The sequence below is a fragment of the Bubalus kerabau genome, chromosome 10 (genome assembly GCF_029407905.1).
Source record: "Bubalus kerabau isolate K-KA32 ecotype Philippines breed swamp buffalo chromosome 10, PCC_UOA_SB_1v2, whole genome shotgun sequence".
Lineage (NCBI taxonomy): Eukaryota > Metazoa > Chordata > Mammalia > Artiodactyla > Bovidae > Bubalus > Bubalus kerabau.
Window position 1 is genome coordinate 58191904 of NC_073633.1, and position 15960 is coordinate 58207863.

Genomic DNA, 15960 nt, shown 5'->3' on the forward strand with positions numbered 1-15960 from the left:
AATGTGTTACTTATACAATTTGATAAAGTCTAAAAAAATCTCATTTATATAATTTCTACAAAGGTACCTAATATTTCACAAAAGTTTAAACTGACTTGCTAATTTTACTTACAATGTGTCAAAACTAGCTTTTAGCCAAAGTCATTATTTATTTCTAAATTTTAAAAACTCAACCTATTAAAATATTCAGAAGAATTAAGTATTTTGTTCAACTGAAATTTCTACTAACAAACTTATATTCATATATACTTATGATTAATAAAAACATGGTCAAGATGGTGGAAGATATTTAATAGTAAACTCAAAAAGTTGAAAATACTCTTAAAAAGGAGTGTTGAAGGCAGTTGCAAAGATAACCATAAATGTCGCTCTCCTTGGTGAGAAGAGTTCAGGGGATAAATAAATGTTTTGAAATTATAAATAAAATTCAACATCTTGACTAACTCAGAATCATGACTAGAATAAATAGAAGAAAGTTACTGGAAGAGTAGATTTTACCAGGAACAAAAAGAAAGAAGGGTAGTAAATCCCTGCTCTATCTGATCACTCGGCAGATCAGTAGGGAAAAAAAATGTGTGTGTAATATGTGTGTTATGTGTGGTTCTATAGGGTATCTTGAGATTTATCTGGATTTTTATAACAGAAAACTACTATAAAAATCAATGTAACTTTTCACTGTACATAATATACATTGGAAAAAAATTAAGAGTAAAAAACAGCATTTCAATTTGACCTACAGATCAAACAGCAAAAAAAAAGCAAGATTTGCTTTGAAGTACATCTCTAAAGGAAAACTTAATTTCAGGAGGATAAAATACATAAATGTTTGGATATATTATTAAGGTCTCTTCTCTTAGAATTCTATTTGTACTCCAGTGAACCACTCTAGTACTCTTGCCTGGAAAATCCCATGGGCGGAGGAGCCTGGAAGGCTGCAGTCCATGGGGTCACTAAGAGTCGGACACAACTGAACGACTTCACTTTCACTTTTCACTTTCATGCATTGGAGAAGGAAATGGCAACCCACTCCAGTGTTCTTGCCTGGAGAATCCCAGGGACAGGAGCCTGGTGGGCTGCCATCTATGGGGTCGCACAGAGTCGGACATGACTGACGTGACTTAGCAGCAGCAGCAGAAAGCTTGAAAGTGAAGTAAGGTACAAAGGCACCATTTAATGCATATTAAGAAATAACATGTTATCACACAGCAACTCAAGGCTTAGAAAGAAAATAATCCAATATTAATTAACAAGTAGTACTGTGTCCTCCAATATATAAAATTCCTACTTCAAAATCAATATAGGAAACTTTTATTTCAAATTCACAGTATTACTCACAAAATAAAAAAACTTTTAAAGGTGGAAGGAAATTGGGACACCAGCCAGTTTATCCACAGATAAAATATCGTGCCTAAGATTAAGCAGCAAGTTCAAAGCAGAGTCAGTAGTAGATCCTATGATACCCAGAACAGTGCTGTTTACACCACAACCCAGCTTTCACAGCACTGATTCCAGAAAAGGAAACACTAAAACCCATGTTCAACAGTCTCTCTGTCTAGTTATTTGGATTCCACTTGGATATTCCAGTTCTTCCACAAAGTATTTAAAATAAACATTTACAGCCAAATAAAACAGTAAAACCACATACTTTAATAAGTATTTTCATTTAGCATTTTTCAATGCAAAACAGTGTAACCCATATGGAGACTATGAATTCCAATCACATTATTCAGGTTATCTTCCATTTATACCAAACTACTTCTGGAGTTAAGTACCCATAAATTTTGTGCTTGTCTATTTTTTCTAGGTTAATTCTGAGGGAAATAAACAGTTCATCATTTTTCAAAGTATGACTCTTCAGAAAAGGCATCTCTTAACCTCAGCAATTTACTACGGAATCTGGGAACACAGCACTTAATTTTACTGTCAACTCTTTGGTCTACTTTTCAATCTCTCAGTCTCATCTTTTAAAGTTCTGGGGGATTTTTTTTTGGTTTATCTTAATTGTTGGAAAAGGCTCTAACCTTTTACCCTTTCATTGTGTAGAATGTTAATTTGGTCTAAAATTGGTACTTTGAGAGCTCTCAATGCAAATAAATACAAGAAGAAAAATGATGATGTTTGGAGAATACTTAGTGAGGCATTCCAAGCTCTTCCAACTTTAGTAAAAGTATTATAAGTAGTTAAGGTATAGAATAATACCAAAAATAATTCTTTCTTTGTAGGAGACAAAATAAACTCCCAAAGTGTGACCGCTAATGGAAAGAAGTAAAGCTACTGTGAAGGTACTGGGGATTCTAATATACTCCCATAAAATAAGATAATCTTCACTTCTCTTAAGATATAGAATTCATATATGAAAGAACTTACTTATTCTGCCAAATTATCTTTATAGTTTCAATCAAGGGTTAATGAGCAAACTTACTCTAGATGAGTCGTAAGAAGGACTTGGTTGACCACTTGTTCCCCAAGATGTCGTACCTCCTCTTTCATCCATACCTAAGGAGAGAACAAAGTACACAACATAAATCCAAGAGGATACTATGATGGGTTCTGTTTGGTACAGCAGAGACTACAATTCAGTCAGTGGTATCTGCATTTGATTGGAACTGTCTGTGTATCAATCTCTGTCTCAGAAATCTGCAGAAATAAGTCATTTAGGAGTATCTATCACTGCTGTATACAATGCTCTAGAGCTTCCCTGGTGGCTCAAATGGTAAAGAATCCGCCTGCAATGCAAGAGACCCAAGTTCAATCCCTGGGTTGGGAAGATCTCCTGGAGATAGGAATGGCAATTCACTTCAGTGTTCTTGCCTGGAGAATCCCATGGACAGGGGAGCCTAGAGGGCTATACTGTCCATGAGGTAGCAGAGTTGGACACAACTGAGTGACTAAGCACGCATGCACACACACACTCACACATACAGCTCTATATACACTGCAGAATTTTAGATCCAATGTAGGTCTTTGGACACTTTCAAACAAAGAATAATCTAGGTCTCTCCACCTGTGTCTGCACCCATTCTAAGAGTAGATGAAATCTCACTTTCAAAGTTTAGCACTGCCTCCACAAAAATATGAAGTCAATAAAGGTTAGAAAATGAAGCAAGTTAAACAATTGCTCAAGTTAATAAACTGGTTTCTACCAAAGCACTGAGTATTCTTAACTGAAGATATCAAACTAAATCAAGCTATATCAAACCATATCATATCAACATTAATGATATTAAAATGATGTGACAACTTATCCTAACAAAATCTCCCCGAAAATCTGATCCTAAATGAGTAGATCCATTCTCAGGGAAAGTGCAAAGGAAAACTCAATGTGAGAAGGATAAGTTACCATGAACAACCGAACAATTCACTGTTTTCCTTAATAGACCTTCTGAAGTTTTGGTGCCATTATTTTCATCTTCCAACCAACCTCCAGAAAAAGCTGAAAGAGTTGGAGATCTCTCAATCTAGCCATTTATCCCTTGTCTGTTTTGAGAACAGTCTTTCTTATCCTTGACACTTTCCCAATCATTTCTCACCTTCTTTCTATGGTGAAATACAAATGCTTGGCTTTTTTTTGCTTCATTCTTGCATGAGAAACTCTAGATGTTACAAAGACAGCTTTTTATTAAGTTTAGAATCTCTTTTTCTTAAAAAAAAAAAAAAATCCTTCATGTCTTCTGTGATTTAGGTGAGAAGTGGTCTGAACTAAGTTAAATACTACAAATTCTCCCGTAACTAGCCACAAGCCCCAAAGCTCTCTCATACGGACAAAACTGTCATTTAAGTACAAGGTGACAACAGGAAGGAAAGGAAGTCGGTACCCAAAGTGGAATACACTAATTACTAATTCATGTAATAGGACCCTACTTTATTGTTTTTATGATTCCGTACTTCCTACATCAAAAGCAGTATAGAGAAAAGATGGGTACTACTACAAATAGCACACCAGACATAATTTCAAATGAAAAAGAAGCTTTGAAAACATACAGACTACATGTAGAGAAAAAAAAAAAGTGTCCTGTTCATTCTTGGAGAATTCTCATTAAAATTCTAGATTTAAAAAAGATTCTACAAGTTCATGTAAAGAATATTCTTGATATAAGAACACAAGAATAAAGAATACAAGAATATCATGTAAAAACACACTGTTACCATCTTTTCAGTATACATTTATCTGTGATCTGTTTTTCAAACATTTTAGATACGGTTCCAATCAGACTCAATCCAAGACAAAGACTACTACTGATCTATAAATTCCATTAATATAAAACTACTTATGAAATTGCATATAACTTTAGGAAAAGTTTTATTTAAAAAGATCCATTTGTGACTTTCCATTTGTGACTTTTTCTATATGTGTTACGATTTTTAAAATATCATATAGCAAAAGTAAAATGTGAACGTAAATTGGTTCCTAAAAACAGGTTCTCAAATATTTGTACACCCATAACTCATAAGAGCATTATTTATAATAGCCAAAATGTGGAAGCAAGTTCAACAAAATGTGGTACATACATACAATATAATATTATTCAGTTTTTAAAAGAAAGGAAATCCTTACACATGCTATAACCTGAGGACATCATGTTAAGTGAAATAAGCCAATCACAAAAGGACAAATATGGTTTGGTTTCATTTACATAAGATACCTAGAGCAGACAAATCCATAGAAACAGAAAACAGAATGGTGGGCCCAGAGGCGGGATGATTCTCACTGAACATTTAGAACATATACAACAAACTTATTTTGATGATCCTATTCTAATGAAAATAATTCATTTTATGATTCTGAACTGTCTTATATCAAATAATTAAATATGAGGGCTATGTGTTATTTTCAATACATTTATTTTTAAAAAATAGGAAAAATAGGTGCCTGCTATTGAAAACATCTCAGACAAAATGTTAAAGTCATAAGTAAGATTTTGAAAAAACACATACTTAATTTTCATCATGTGACACTAACTACTTACTAAACATGTCAGAAGAGCAAAGATTAAACAAAATGGTAATTAATTAAGCCACGAACTAAAGAGTACTACATATCAGTGATACTAAACATGTAAGGGACTCAAAAGATGCTATAGAATTTAAAGGATTGACTAGGGTTTAAACTTAGAGCTCTGCAGCTTTATTGTTAAATGTATCCAGACTCTGAGTAGAAGAAGGTCGTGGCTGGCACTGACAAAGCAAGAGTCATCCTTTAGCACAATGACTCCTTTCTGCTGAAGACAATAGCTGTGCAAACTGAAATATAACAGGAATAATAAACTTTCCAAAGCATCAGCCATAAGACCAAGGTAACCAGGAACAAAGAAATTAAACACAGAAAACAAACAATAGAGAAATTGATAAAAATCTGAAAAATTATTTATCAACAAGAAAATACATCATAGTTGCAGTACAGTAATTAGAAGGGAAACATTTCTATTAAGATATGTCTGAACCACCACTGCCATGTATTTTTCTTTCCTTCCTATTTCTAGCCTACACATGCCAATTCAACAAATTCTGATATGTTAGTGCCTCAACTGACAGATTAAAATGGTAGATTCAACAGAAAATTTAGCAATAATTAAGTAGAAACACTTCTGAGTTTTGCTTAACTTTCTAATTAACTTATTCTATTTCTATTCAACAAAATTAAAAAGATTAACCAATGATTTAACTAATGTAGAGATTTAAATGACACTTTTTTTATCTTTTATATACAGAATCTAAGTACTTGCTTTTCTGAATGGAACCAATTAAAATCCGAAATATATTTTGACTCCATGTGTCTCAATATAAAAGGCATACTATTTTATTTAGTATTTTCCAGTAAAGAGCAAACATTACATTTTAGACCCAGTATCTAAAAATACTGGTTTGTGAATCAAATGAAACAATCTGCTTCCTTCTTTTGTAAAACATTCAATACAAAAAATAATTGAAAGCAAATCATAAATTATTATACATACAGACACTTCCCTAAGAGGTGGGCCTGGGCTTTCTGGCCTGGGAACCTGAAGAAGGAATAAAAGGTGTAACCAAAGTTTTGAGATGTCAGAGAGCAAGACTCATAAGGAGAAAGTAAAACATCTAGCGTTAATTTCTTTTCTATGAAGGACTCAGATACTAGTCTGCTTGCTTCTTCTCCACTCCACCACCATTTTCGACTGAAAGTATTCCCTTTCTTGAGTCAATATAAACTTATGTCACAGCTTCTATCCCACTCCTTTCATTTTCCTAGCACAGAGTATTAGAGACTTCTCTAGGTTTTTAACAATGAGCAAAAACTGGAAACGAGTTTTTTTTTATTAATGACTTGTTTTATACCCTATATGCCTGTTTCCCATCCCATCTGGGCCCCCAGAGGCTCAAACAGTACATAGTTTGTGTATACAAAGCATTATTCAAGGCTTAGTGAGGCTCAGACAAGAAATGTCTGGAGGTAAAAGAGGTGAATGACAAGTAGAGCTGCTGACCAGCTCCTTCTCTTCCACCTGCCATCACCAGACCTACACCACCTAGACTCTGCCACCCTAGACTACAAGGAGGGTAAAGGGAGAAACAGGTCTAGATCTGGAAAATATTTCAGGTACTGGTGGGGAGTCTAGCGAGCAGAGGACTGAAAGGGAAAGGAGTGCAATACAAAGAATATCCCTGCAGAAAAGCTGTAAGAAGGCAACACAGCCACTTGGCCTGGTATTATGCCACAGAGCTAATCCTTGTGGAAAAGGGACATATATAAAGTTGGGAGGAAGGGCACAGGGGATGACTGTATACTTTTCTGTCTCTGTCACACATACACACAGAGCTTTAGTAGCCTTGAAATCAAGTTTTTATTCTAGCAAATAAAATGTACTTCAAAAATACCAAATCCCAACACTGTTATAAATAAGGAAAAGATAATATACTTTTGTAGGATTGCCATCTGCTATAGGGTGATTCAATAGATGATTTGATAAAAGAAACCTGACTAGAGATAGCTATGTCAGATAACTGAAGCCATGGATGTATCTGTTCAGTAGTTTCTTCACTCAATTTTATCTGCAGAGTAATGATATTCCTTTAGATCAGACTCAAAGGCTGCAATCAATTGTAAAATAATATACACTTAAAAACCTACCATCATTTTTCATTATATTTTTTCAAATTTTAGATCCTTGTGAAATAAATCTACTGATATGCTTGTCCAGAAACTGTGAAACAGAAATAACTAGAATATAAAAGCAAATCCTTTGATTTTATGCTACAAATGCATGAAAAACAAACAAGATAGAAAAGCTATGGAAATGTAGAAATTGTAAAGACATTTAGAGAGGACCTTCTGCTTCATAGGCATACACATAGCTTACAGAAGCTTTTATTTTACTAATAAAAACGTGAGCTTCTATACAATGAATTGTCAAATTAGAAAGTTTGATTTTTTTTAAAGTATGCAAGAGGGCTTCCCTGGAGGCTCAGTGGTAAAAAAATTCACCCGCCAATGCAGGAGACATGGGTTTGGTCTCTGATTCAGGAAGATCCCACAGGCCAAGGAGCAATTAAGCCCATAAGCCACAACTATTGAGCCTGTGCTCCAGGCTGTGCTGGGGACCTCAGAACCTTCCTGTGCTCCAGAGCTCAGGAATTGCAACTACTGAGCCCATTCGCCACAACTACTGAAGCCTGTGTGCTCTAGAGCCTGTGCTCCACAATAAGAGAAGTCACTGCAATGAGAAGCTGGTGCACTAGTTAGAGTAGCCTCTACTTGCTGCAACTAGAGAAAAGCCCACGCAGCAACAAAGACCCAAGCACAGCCAAAAATTAATAAAACATGCAAGAAAATAAGATCAGTAAAAAGATTTGAAGGAAGGATCTTTTTAGCTCATCTTTAAAATTTAATCAGAATTTTCGTTTGGTATTGATGAGAACAAAGATTTACAAGTAGGGATATTCTAGTGCCAAACTACACTGCTACTGCTGCTAAGTCACTTCAGTCGTGTCCGACTCTGTGCGACTTCACAGACGGCAGCCCACGAGGCTCCCCTATCCCTGGGATTCTCCAGGCAAGAACACTGGAGTGGGTTGCCATTTCCTTCTCCAATGCGTGAAAGTGAAAAGTGACAGTGAAGTCACTCAGTCATGTCCAACTCTTCACGACCCCTTGGACTGCAGCCGACCAGGGATTTTCCAGGCAAGAGTACTGGAGTGGGTTGCCATTGCCTTCAAAGATAATTAAGCATGACTTATTTCAATAAAATGACTTATTTTGAAAATAACTTCCAAATAGTGATTTTTGCTATGCTATTTTTACTAGCCACATCATTCTATATAAATATCCTGTAAATATACAATTAAACAGGACATTAACAGCGATTAAATCAATGACGTAAGAGTAGAAGATCAAAAGGAAAAAGGTAGACGATCAAAAGGCAGGTCTATCTGTTTAGGAAAAATAAAAAACTGTCTAATGCCCAGGGAGCCCAAAAAAAATAAAGTCTCACAATGTTTCCACTGTTTGCCCATCTATTTCCCATGAAGTGATGGGACCACTGCAGATGGTGACTGCAGCCATGAAATTAAAAGACGCTTACTCCTTGGAAGAAAATTTATGACCAACCTAGACAGCATATTCAAAAGCAGAGATATTACTTTGCCAACAAAGGTTCGTCTAGTCAAGGCTATGGTTTTTCCAGTGGTCATGTATGGATGTGAGAGTTGGACTGTGAAGAAAGCTGAGCGCCGAAGAATTGATGCTTTTGAACTGTGGTGTTGGAGAAGACTCTTGAGAGTCCAAGGGACTGCAAGGAGATCCAACCAGTCCATTCTGAAGGAGATCAGCCCTGGGATTTCTCTGGAAGGAATGATGCTAAGGCGGAAACTCCAGTACTTTGGCCACCTCATGCGAAGAGTTGCCTCATTGGAAAAGACTCTGATGCTGGGAGGGATTGGGGGCAGGAGGAGAAGGGGATGACAGAGGATGAGATGGCTGGATGGCATCACTGACTTGATGGATGTGAGTCCGAGTGAACTCCGGGAGTTGGTGATGGACAGGGAGGCCTGGCGTGCTGTGATTCATGGGGTCACAAAGAGTCGGACACGACTGAGCGACTGAACTGAACTGAATGCCCAGGGAGTGAAAGAAAGTTAAGCTTTCAGAGGGCAAGCAGGTATTTTGTACCACCTTTAGAACTATCTAGTGATGTGATATACTGAGGATTTGCTCTGATTGTCTGAAGAGCCATTCTAACCCTGACAAAGATCATGAGCCATCTCCAAACCTCCTCTCAACTAGCTGGCTGTCAAATTTCTGGAAACAAGGCCCTCTCTGTGCATCTGAGAAGCAACTGCGGTACTCCTCTGTAGTCTCAACAATGAAGCCCTGCACCTAAACAACAATAACAGATATTTTCTTCCATAGAGGCACAAAAGAAGTATACCCAAAAAATGCCAAATGCTTCTTCTCCAACTCTGGATAAGTCTCAGCCAAAAATGTCCCTATTCAGTTCCTCAATGATACAATCCCATTAGATTTACCTTGTAAACAGTTCCAAAATCTGACTATTTTTAACATGATCATCTTAGTCTGAGTCACCATCATCTCTACCTGTATCACCGCAACAGCGTCTTGAAAAGTCCCCCTGCTTCTTGGCCCTGCAACAGTGTGTATTCTCTACATAGGAACTAGAACAACCTTTTCAATACAACTCAAATTCTGTCAATCCTATGTTCAAAACCTACTCATCTCATTCAGTATTAAATCCACTGGTCAACAATGTTTCACGGTTTCCACCTCCTACCTCTCTGACTTCATCTCCTACTATTCATTCTCTTAGATCACTCTTTTTCTTCAACTACATGAATCCCTGTTTTTGCTCAAACACACCAAGCATGCTCTCTCCTTAGAGCCTTACCACTTGCTCTTTCCTCTTCATAAAACGCTTCCCCAGATATCTGAATGGTCTGTTCCCTGAATTTCCTCCAGGTCTCTCTGTTCAAATGTCATTATTATGGAGGGACATTACAATCTGGGTTTTTTCCCCCAGTACACTGACAGCTCCATGAAAACAAAAGAGTAGTCTATTTTATTCAATGTTTCATTTCTGGTGCCTGGAACAATGCCTGACACACAGTAATCACTAACAAACATTTGTGGAAGAAATAAATGTATCAAGTAGAACAATCAGTTTCATAAAAGTGGGGATGAAGCTGGTTCCCTATTTATTAGCTTATCATTCTTAATTAGACAATAATAAAAACCAATACTCTAAATATTTATATTGAACAGTAGTTTGAAAATAACAGTAAGAAGCAATTAGGCTGTAAATGACTCTATAAACTAGACAGCAACTAACCCCAAAGAACAAAAATTATTTTAAAAGTTATAGAGAAACCTAAATCCTCATTAGGCTTGGTAGCTAAACAACACACAGATATTAAATATCATAGCTCCGAAATGAACTCATCACATGTCCTTTGAAAAATCATTTTGTATTCACTATAGCACTGCCTAAAGTATATTGTTACAAAAGGAAGTCTAAATAAAAACTATTCCCAGAAGTTTCATAGTCAGCATGATGTTGAGACATTTACAAATGTGGTTAGAAGTGTAGTGATTCTCTTAAATTTGCTAACACATCTTTCATATTCCCTTAACCAGTTACTCACTGTATTAATTTCTACCTCGGCAATATTTTGAGCAACTATCCCTTGTTCTCACATATACAATGCTCTGGTTCAGATCCTATATACTGCCTATTCTCCTATTATGTTCCATTCCAATCCACAGTTAACACTGCCAGCACACTTACCTTGCTATAAACATAAGCTGGATCACATCCATTCACTTTTCAAATATGATCCTCCATTGCCTGAGAAATAACACTCACACTCCTGAGTATGGCATGCTTCAAAGTGGCCTCAATTTCCCTTTTTCAGCTTCAGTACATACTATATCCCTCAGAAAACTCAATGCTCCATCCTCACCAAGACATTAATCACTCCCCAAGTATACCATAACTTGTCACACATTCATTTTCTACTCCTATTGTTTCCTAGTCCTAGAATACTCTCCGTTACCTTTTCTCTCACCTATTGAATTTCTAATTCTGAATCAGACTAAGATAAAATATCCCCTCCTCTGAGAAGTATTTTCCATCAACTAAGTCAAAAATTAATCACACTTCTTCAGAAAACAAATTGTACTTATTTTGTCTTCAACATTGATAGCCGTTTTTCATGAATATCCTACCAATAAAACTTTGAAACAGGAACATACCTTGCTCATCTCTATGTACTTCTGGTACTTTGCAGAAGTGTGGCAATTTGCATTCAAATTGCTGCTGCTGCTGCTGCTGCTGCTAAGTCGCTTCAGTCGTGTCCGACTCTGTGCGACTCCATAGACGGCAGCCCACAGGCTCCCCCGTCCCTAGGATTCTCCAGGCAAGAACACTGGAGTGGCTTGCCATTTCCTTCTCCAATGCATGAAAATGAAAAGTGAAAGTGAAGTCGCTCAGTCATGTCCGACTCTTCACGATCCCATAGACGGCAGCCCACCAGGCTCCCCCGTCCCTGGGATTCTCCAGGCAAGAACACTGGAGTGGGTTGCCATTTCCTTCTCCAATGCATGCAAGTGAAAAGTGAAAGTGAAATCACTCAGTCGTGTCCGACTCTTAGTGACCCCATGGACTGCAGCCCACCAGGCTCCTCTGCCCATGGGATTTTTCCAGGTAAGAGTACTGGAGTGGGATGCCATCGCCTTCTCCGATTCAAATGTCTACTAAGTGGTTAAGGAATATAAAAAATCAGAGTGTTCACATGACAGTCTGTCATTAAGAATTCAGTAACTAAAGATGGGTTAAAAAAATTCAATATAGAAGAGGGATGTGTAAGAATCTAAATAGCTCTTCAAGAATTACTAAAATAATATTATTTTTAAAGTATTATTTTTTAAAGCAGACTGCAAATATGCTAGAAGAAATCTCAAAACTGAACTAGTGAGTTCAGCTTCCAACATGATACACTAAGCTCCTACAGACAGCTACTATAAATTCCCAGAAAAAATATAAAAATTAAACAAACTACCTAAAGGTTCCACCTTAAGAGTAAACCTAACAGATCTACCAAGAGAATGAACAAAACTTGGCTGCTTTTTGGATGGAAATATAAACTTGGAAGAAGAGACCAGAATGAATTTTTCCTTTTAACAGCTTTTGTATGAGTTTCCCTAAAATTCAGTTCAGGTGAGTTTCCCATTTTAAAGCTTTATACTGGAGGCAAGCAGCAGCCACAACATGCAGGAACTAAAATTTCAACAGAAAACTCACTGTCTTTCTGAATAGAAGGAAAAGAGGACAGAACAGGACAAACATAATCACCAGGAAATAACGAAAGACTCCCAGAAAAGATGAGGCCCAAATCATGGGCACGTCTCTGCTCAAGTCTTTGGCTGAGTCCTAATGTACACATCCATAGGGTACTTTGCAGCTGAGGCTAAAAGAATCAAATCAAAAAGCAGCTGCCAATCTCACACAAGACAAAGAGTTTTCACTATGAGAGTCTAATCCAATTAATGGCTATAAAACAAAGAAATCAAAACTCCTTGGAGGAGGATGAAAGAAACCAATATTTCCACAAATAACATTCATAATATCTATACAACAAGCCAAAATTCCTTGACAATGACATGTGACTCAATCTCAAAGAAAAAGATAATGAACAGAGGCCAACTTCAAAATGACCCAGATACTGAAATTTTCAGACAAGGAAATTAAATCAAATAACTACACCCAGTGAAATAAAGGACATATGCTCTTAATGAATGAACAGACTGGAAATCTCAGAAAACACATACACAAAAAATTATAAGTTTAGAAATAAAGATTACAATATCTGAAATCTTTAAAAACAATTTTTGGATGGGTTTAAGAAAGGAAACAGGTGATAGAAGCAAGGTCCGATGCTGTTAGGAGCAATATTGCATAGGAACTTGGAATGTTAGGTCCATAAATCAAGGCAAACTGGAAGCGGTCAAACAGATGGCAAGAGTGAACATCGACATTCTAGGAATCAGCACACTAAAATAGACTGGAATGGGTGAATTTAACTCAGATGACCATTACACCTACTACTGTGGGCAGGAATCCCTTAGAAGAAATGGTGTAGCCATCATGGTCAACAAGAGTCCAAAATGCACTACTTGGATGCAATCTCAAAAACGACAGAATGATCTCTGTTCGTTTCCAAGGCAAACCATTCAATATCACGGTGATCCATGCCTATGCCCCACCAGTAATGCTGAAGAAGCTGAACGGTTCTATGAAGACCTACAAGACCTTTTAGAACTAACACCCAAAAAAGATGTCCTTTTCATTATAGGGGACTGGAATGCAAAAGTAGGAAGTCAAGAAACACCTGGAGTAACAAGCAAATTCAGCTTTGGAATATAGAATGAAGCAAGGCAAAGGCTAACAGAGTTTTGCCAAGAGAATGCACTGGTCATAGCAAACACCCTCTTCCAACAACACAAGAGAAGACTCTACACACGGACATCATCAGATAGTCAACACCAAAATGAGACTGATTATATTCTTTGCAGCCAAAGATGCAGAAGCTCTATACAGTCAGCAAAAACAAGGCCAGGAGCTGACTGTGGCTCAGATCATGAACTCCTTATCGCCAAATTCAGACTTAAATTGAAGAAAGTAGGGAAAACCACTAGACCATTCAGGTATGACCTAAATCAAATCCCTTATGATTATACAGTGGAAGTGAGAAATAGATTTAAGGGCCTAGATCTGAAAGACAGAGTGCCTGATGAACTATGGACAGAGGTTCATGACATTATACAGGAGACAGGGATCAAAACCATCCCCATGTAAAAGAAATGCAAAAAAGCAAAATGGCTGCCTGAGGAGGCCTTACAAATAGCTGTGAAAAGAAGAGAAGTGAAAAGCAAAGGAGAAAAGGAAAGATATACTCATCTGAATGCAGAGTTCCAAAGAATAGCAAGGAGAGATAAGAAAGCCTTCCTCAGTGATCAATGCAAAGAAATAGAAGAAAACAACAGAATGGGAAAGACTAGAGATCTCTTCAAGAAAATTAGAGATACCGAGGGAACATTTCATGCAAAGATGGGCTCAATAAAGGACAGAAATGGTAGGGACCTAACAGAAGCAGAAGATATTAAGAAGAGGTGGCAAGAATACACAGAAGAACTGTACAAAAAAGATCTTCATGACCATGATAATCACGATGGTGTGATCACTCACCTAGAGCCAGACATCCTGGAATGTGAAGTCAAGTGGGCTTGAGGAAGTATCACTACAAACAAAGCTAGTGGAGGTGATGGAATTCCAGTTGAGCTATCCAAATCCTGAAAGAAGATGATGCTGTGAAAGTGCTGCACTCAATATGCCAGCAATTTGGAAAACTCAGCAGTGGCCACAGGACTGCAAAAGGTCAGTTTTCATCCCAATCCCAAAGAAAGGCAATGCCAAAGAATGCTCAAACTACCACACAATTGCACTCATCTCACATTCTAGTAAAGTAATGCTCAAAATTCTCCAAGCCAGGCTTCAGCAATATGTGAACTGTGAACTTCCAGATATTCAAGCTGGTTTTAGAAAAGGCAGAGGAACCAGAGATCAAATTGCCAACATCCGCTGGATCATCGAAAAAGCAAGAGAGTTCCAGAAAAACATCTATTTATGCTTTATTGACTATGCCAAAGCCTTTGACTGTGTGGATCACCATAAACTGTGGAAAATTCTTCAAGAGATGGGAATACCAGACCACCTGACCTGCCTCTTGAGAAACCTATATGCAGGTCAGGAAGCAACAGTTAGAACTGGACATGGAACAACAGACTGGTTCCAAATAGGAAAAGGAGTACGTCAAGGCTGGATATTGTCACCCTGCTTATTTAACATACATGCAGAGTACATCATGAGAAACGCTGGGCTGGAAGAAGCACAAGCTGGAATCAAGATTGCCGGGAGAAATAGCAATAACCTCAGATATGCAGATGATACCACCCTTATGGCAGAAAGTGAAGAGGAACTAAAGAGCCTGTTGATGAAAGTGAAAGAAGAGAGTGAAAAAGTTGGCTTAAAGCTCAACATTCAGAAAACTAAGATCATGGCTTCTGGTCCCATTACTTCATGGAAAATAGATGGGGAAACAGTGGAAACAGTGTCAGACTTCATTTTGGGGGGCTCCAAAACACTGCAGATGGTGAGTGCAGCCATGAAATTAAAAGATGCTTACTCCTTGGAAGGAAAGTTATGACCACCTAGATAGCATATTCAAAGCAGAGGCATTACTTTGCCAACATAGGTCCATCTAGTCTAGGCTATCGTTCTTCCAGTGATCATGTTTGGGTGTGACAGTTGGACTGTGAAGAAAGCTGAGTGCCGAAGAATTGACACTTTTAAACTGTGGTGCTGGAGAAGACTCTTGTGAGTCCCTTGGACTGCAAGGAGATCCAACCAGTCCATCCTAAAGGAGACCAGTCCTGGGTGTTCATTGGAAGGACTGATGCTGAAGCTGAAACTCCAATACTTTGGCCACCTGATGTGAAGAGCCGACTCACTGGAAAAGACCCCGATGCTGGGAGGGATTGGGTGCAGGAGGAGAAGGGGACGACAGAGCATTAGATGTCTGGATGGTATTACTGACTCGATGCACATGAGTGTGGGTGAACTCTGGGAGTTGGTGATGGACAGGGAGGCCTGGCGTGCTGTGATTCATGGGGTTGCAAAGAGTCAGACACAACTGAGCAACTGAAGTGAACTGAAGAAAGGAATGGACAGAGTAAAGCATGAATGGATCCAATGACAGATCAATAAAAATAATTCAATTTAACAAAAAGAGAAAAAATTAAAAGAAAATAAACTGGCCCTTAGAGACCTAAAGGAAGGTATTAAAAAGTCTAACACAGGCGTAATGAGAGAACAAAGAGAAAAGGGTACAAAATATTTTGAAGAAATAATGGCCAAA

At 37.6% G+C, this 15960-nt stretch overlaps 1 protein-coding gene across 4 annotated transcripts in view; it reads right to left on the bottom strand.

Moving 5' to 3' along the window:
- Positions 1–15960, bottom strand: part of TCF12 (transcription factor 12) — a 395418-nt gene that overhangs the window by 243269 nt on the left and 136189 nt on the right. For all 4 annotated transcript variants that reach the window (XM_055537846.1, XM_055537843.1, XM_055537842.1 and 1 more), the window contains one exon: positions 2423–2496. Coding sequence is in view for 3 of the 4 variants with exons in the window: in XM_055537843.1 (XP_055393818.1) it covers positions 2423–2496 (74 nt within the window). In the remaining variant the exon portion in view is untranslated. The remainder of the gene's footprint in view (positions 1–2422; positions 2497–15960) is intronic.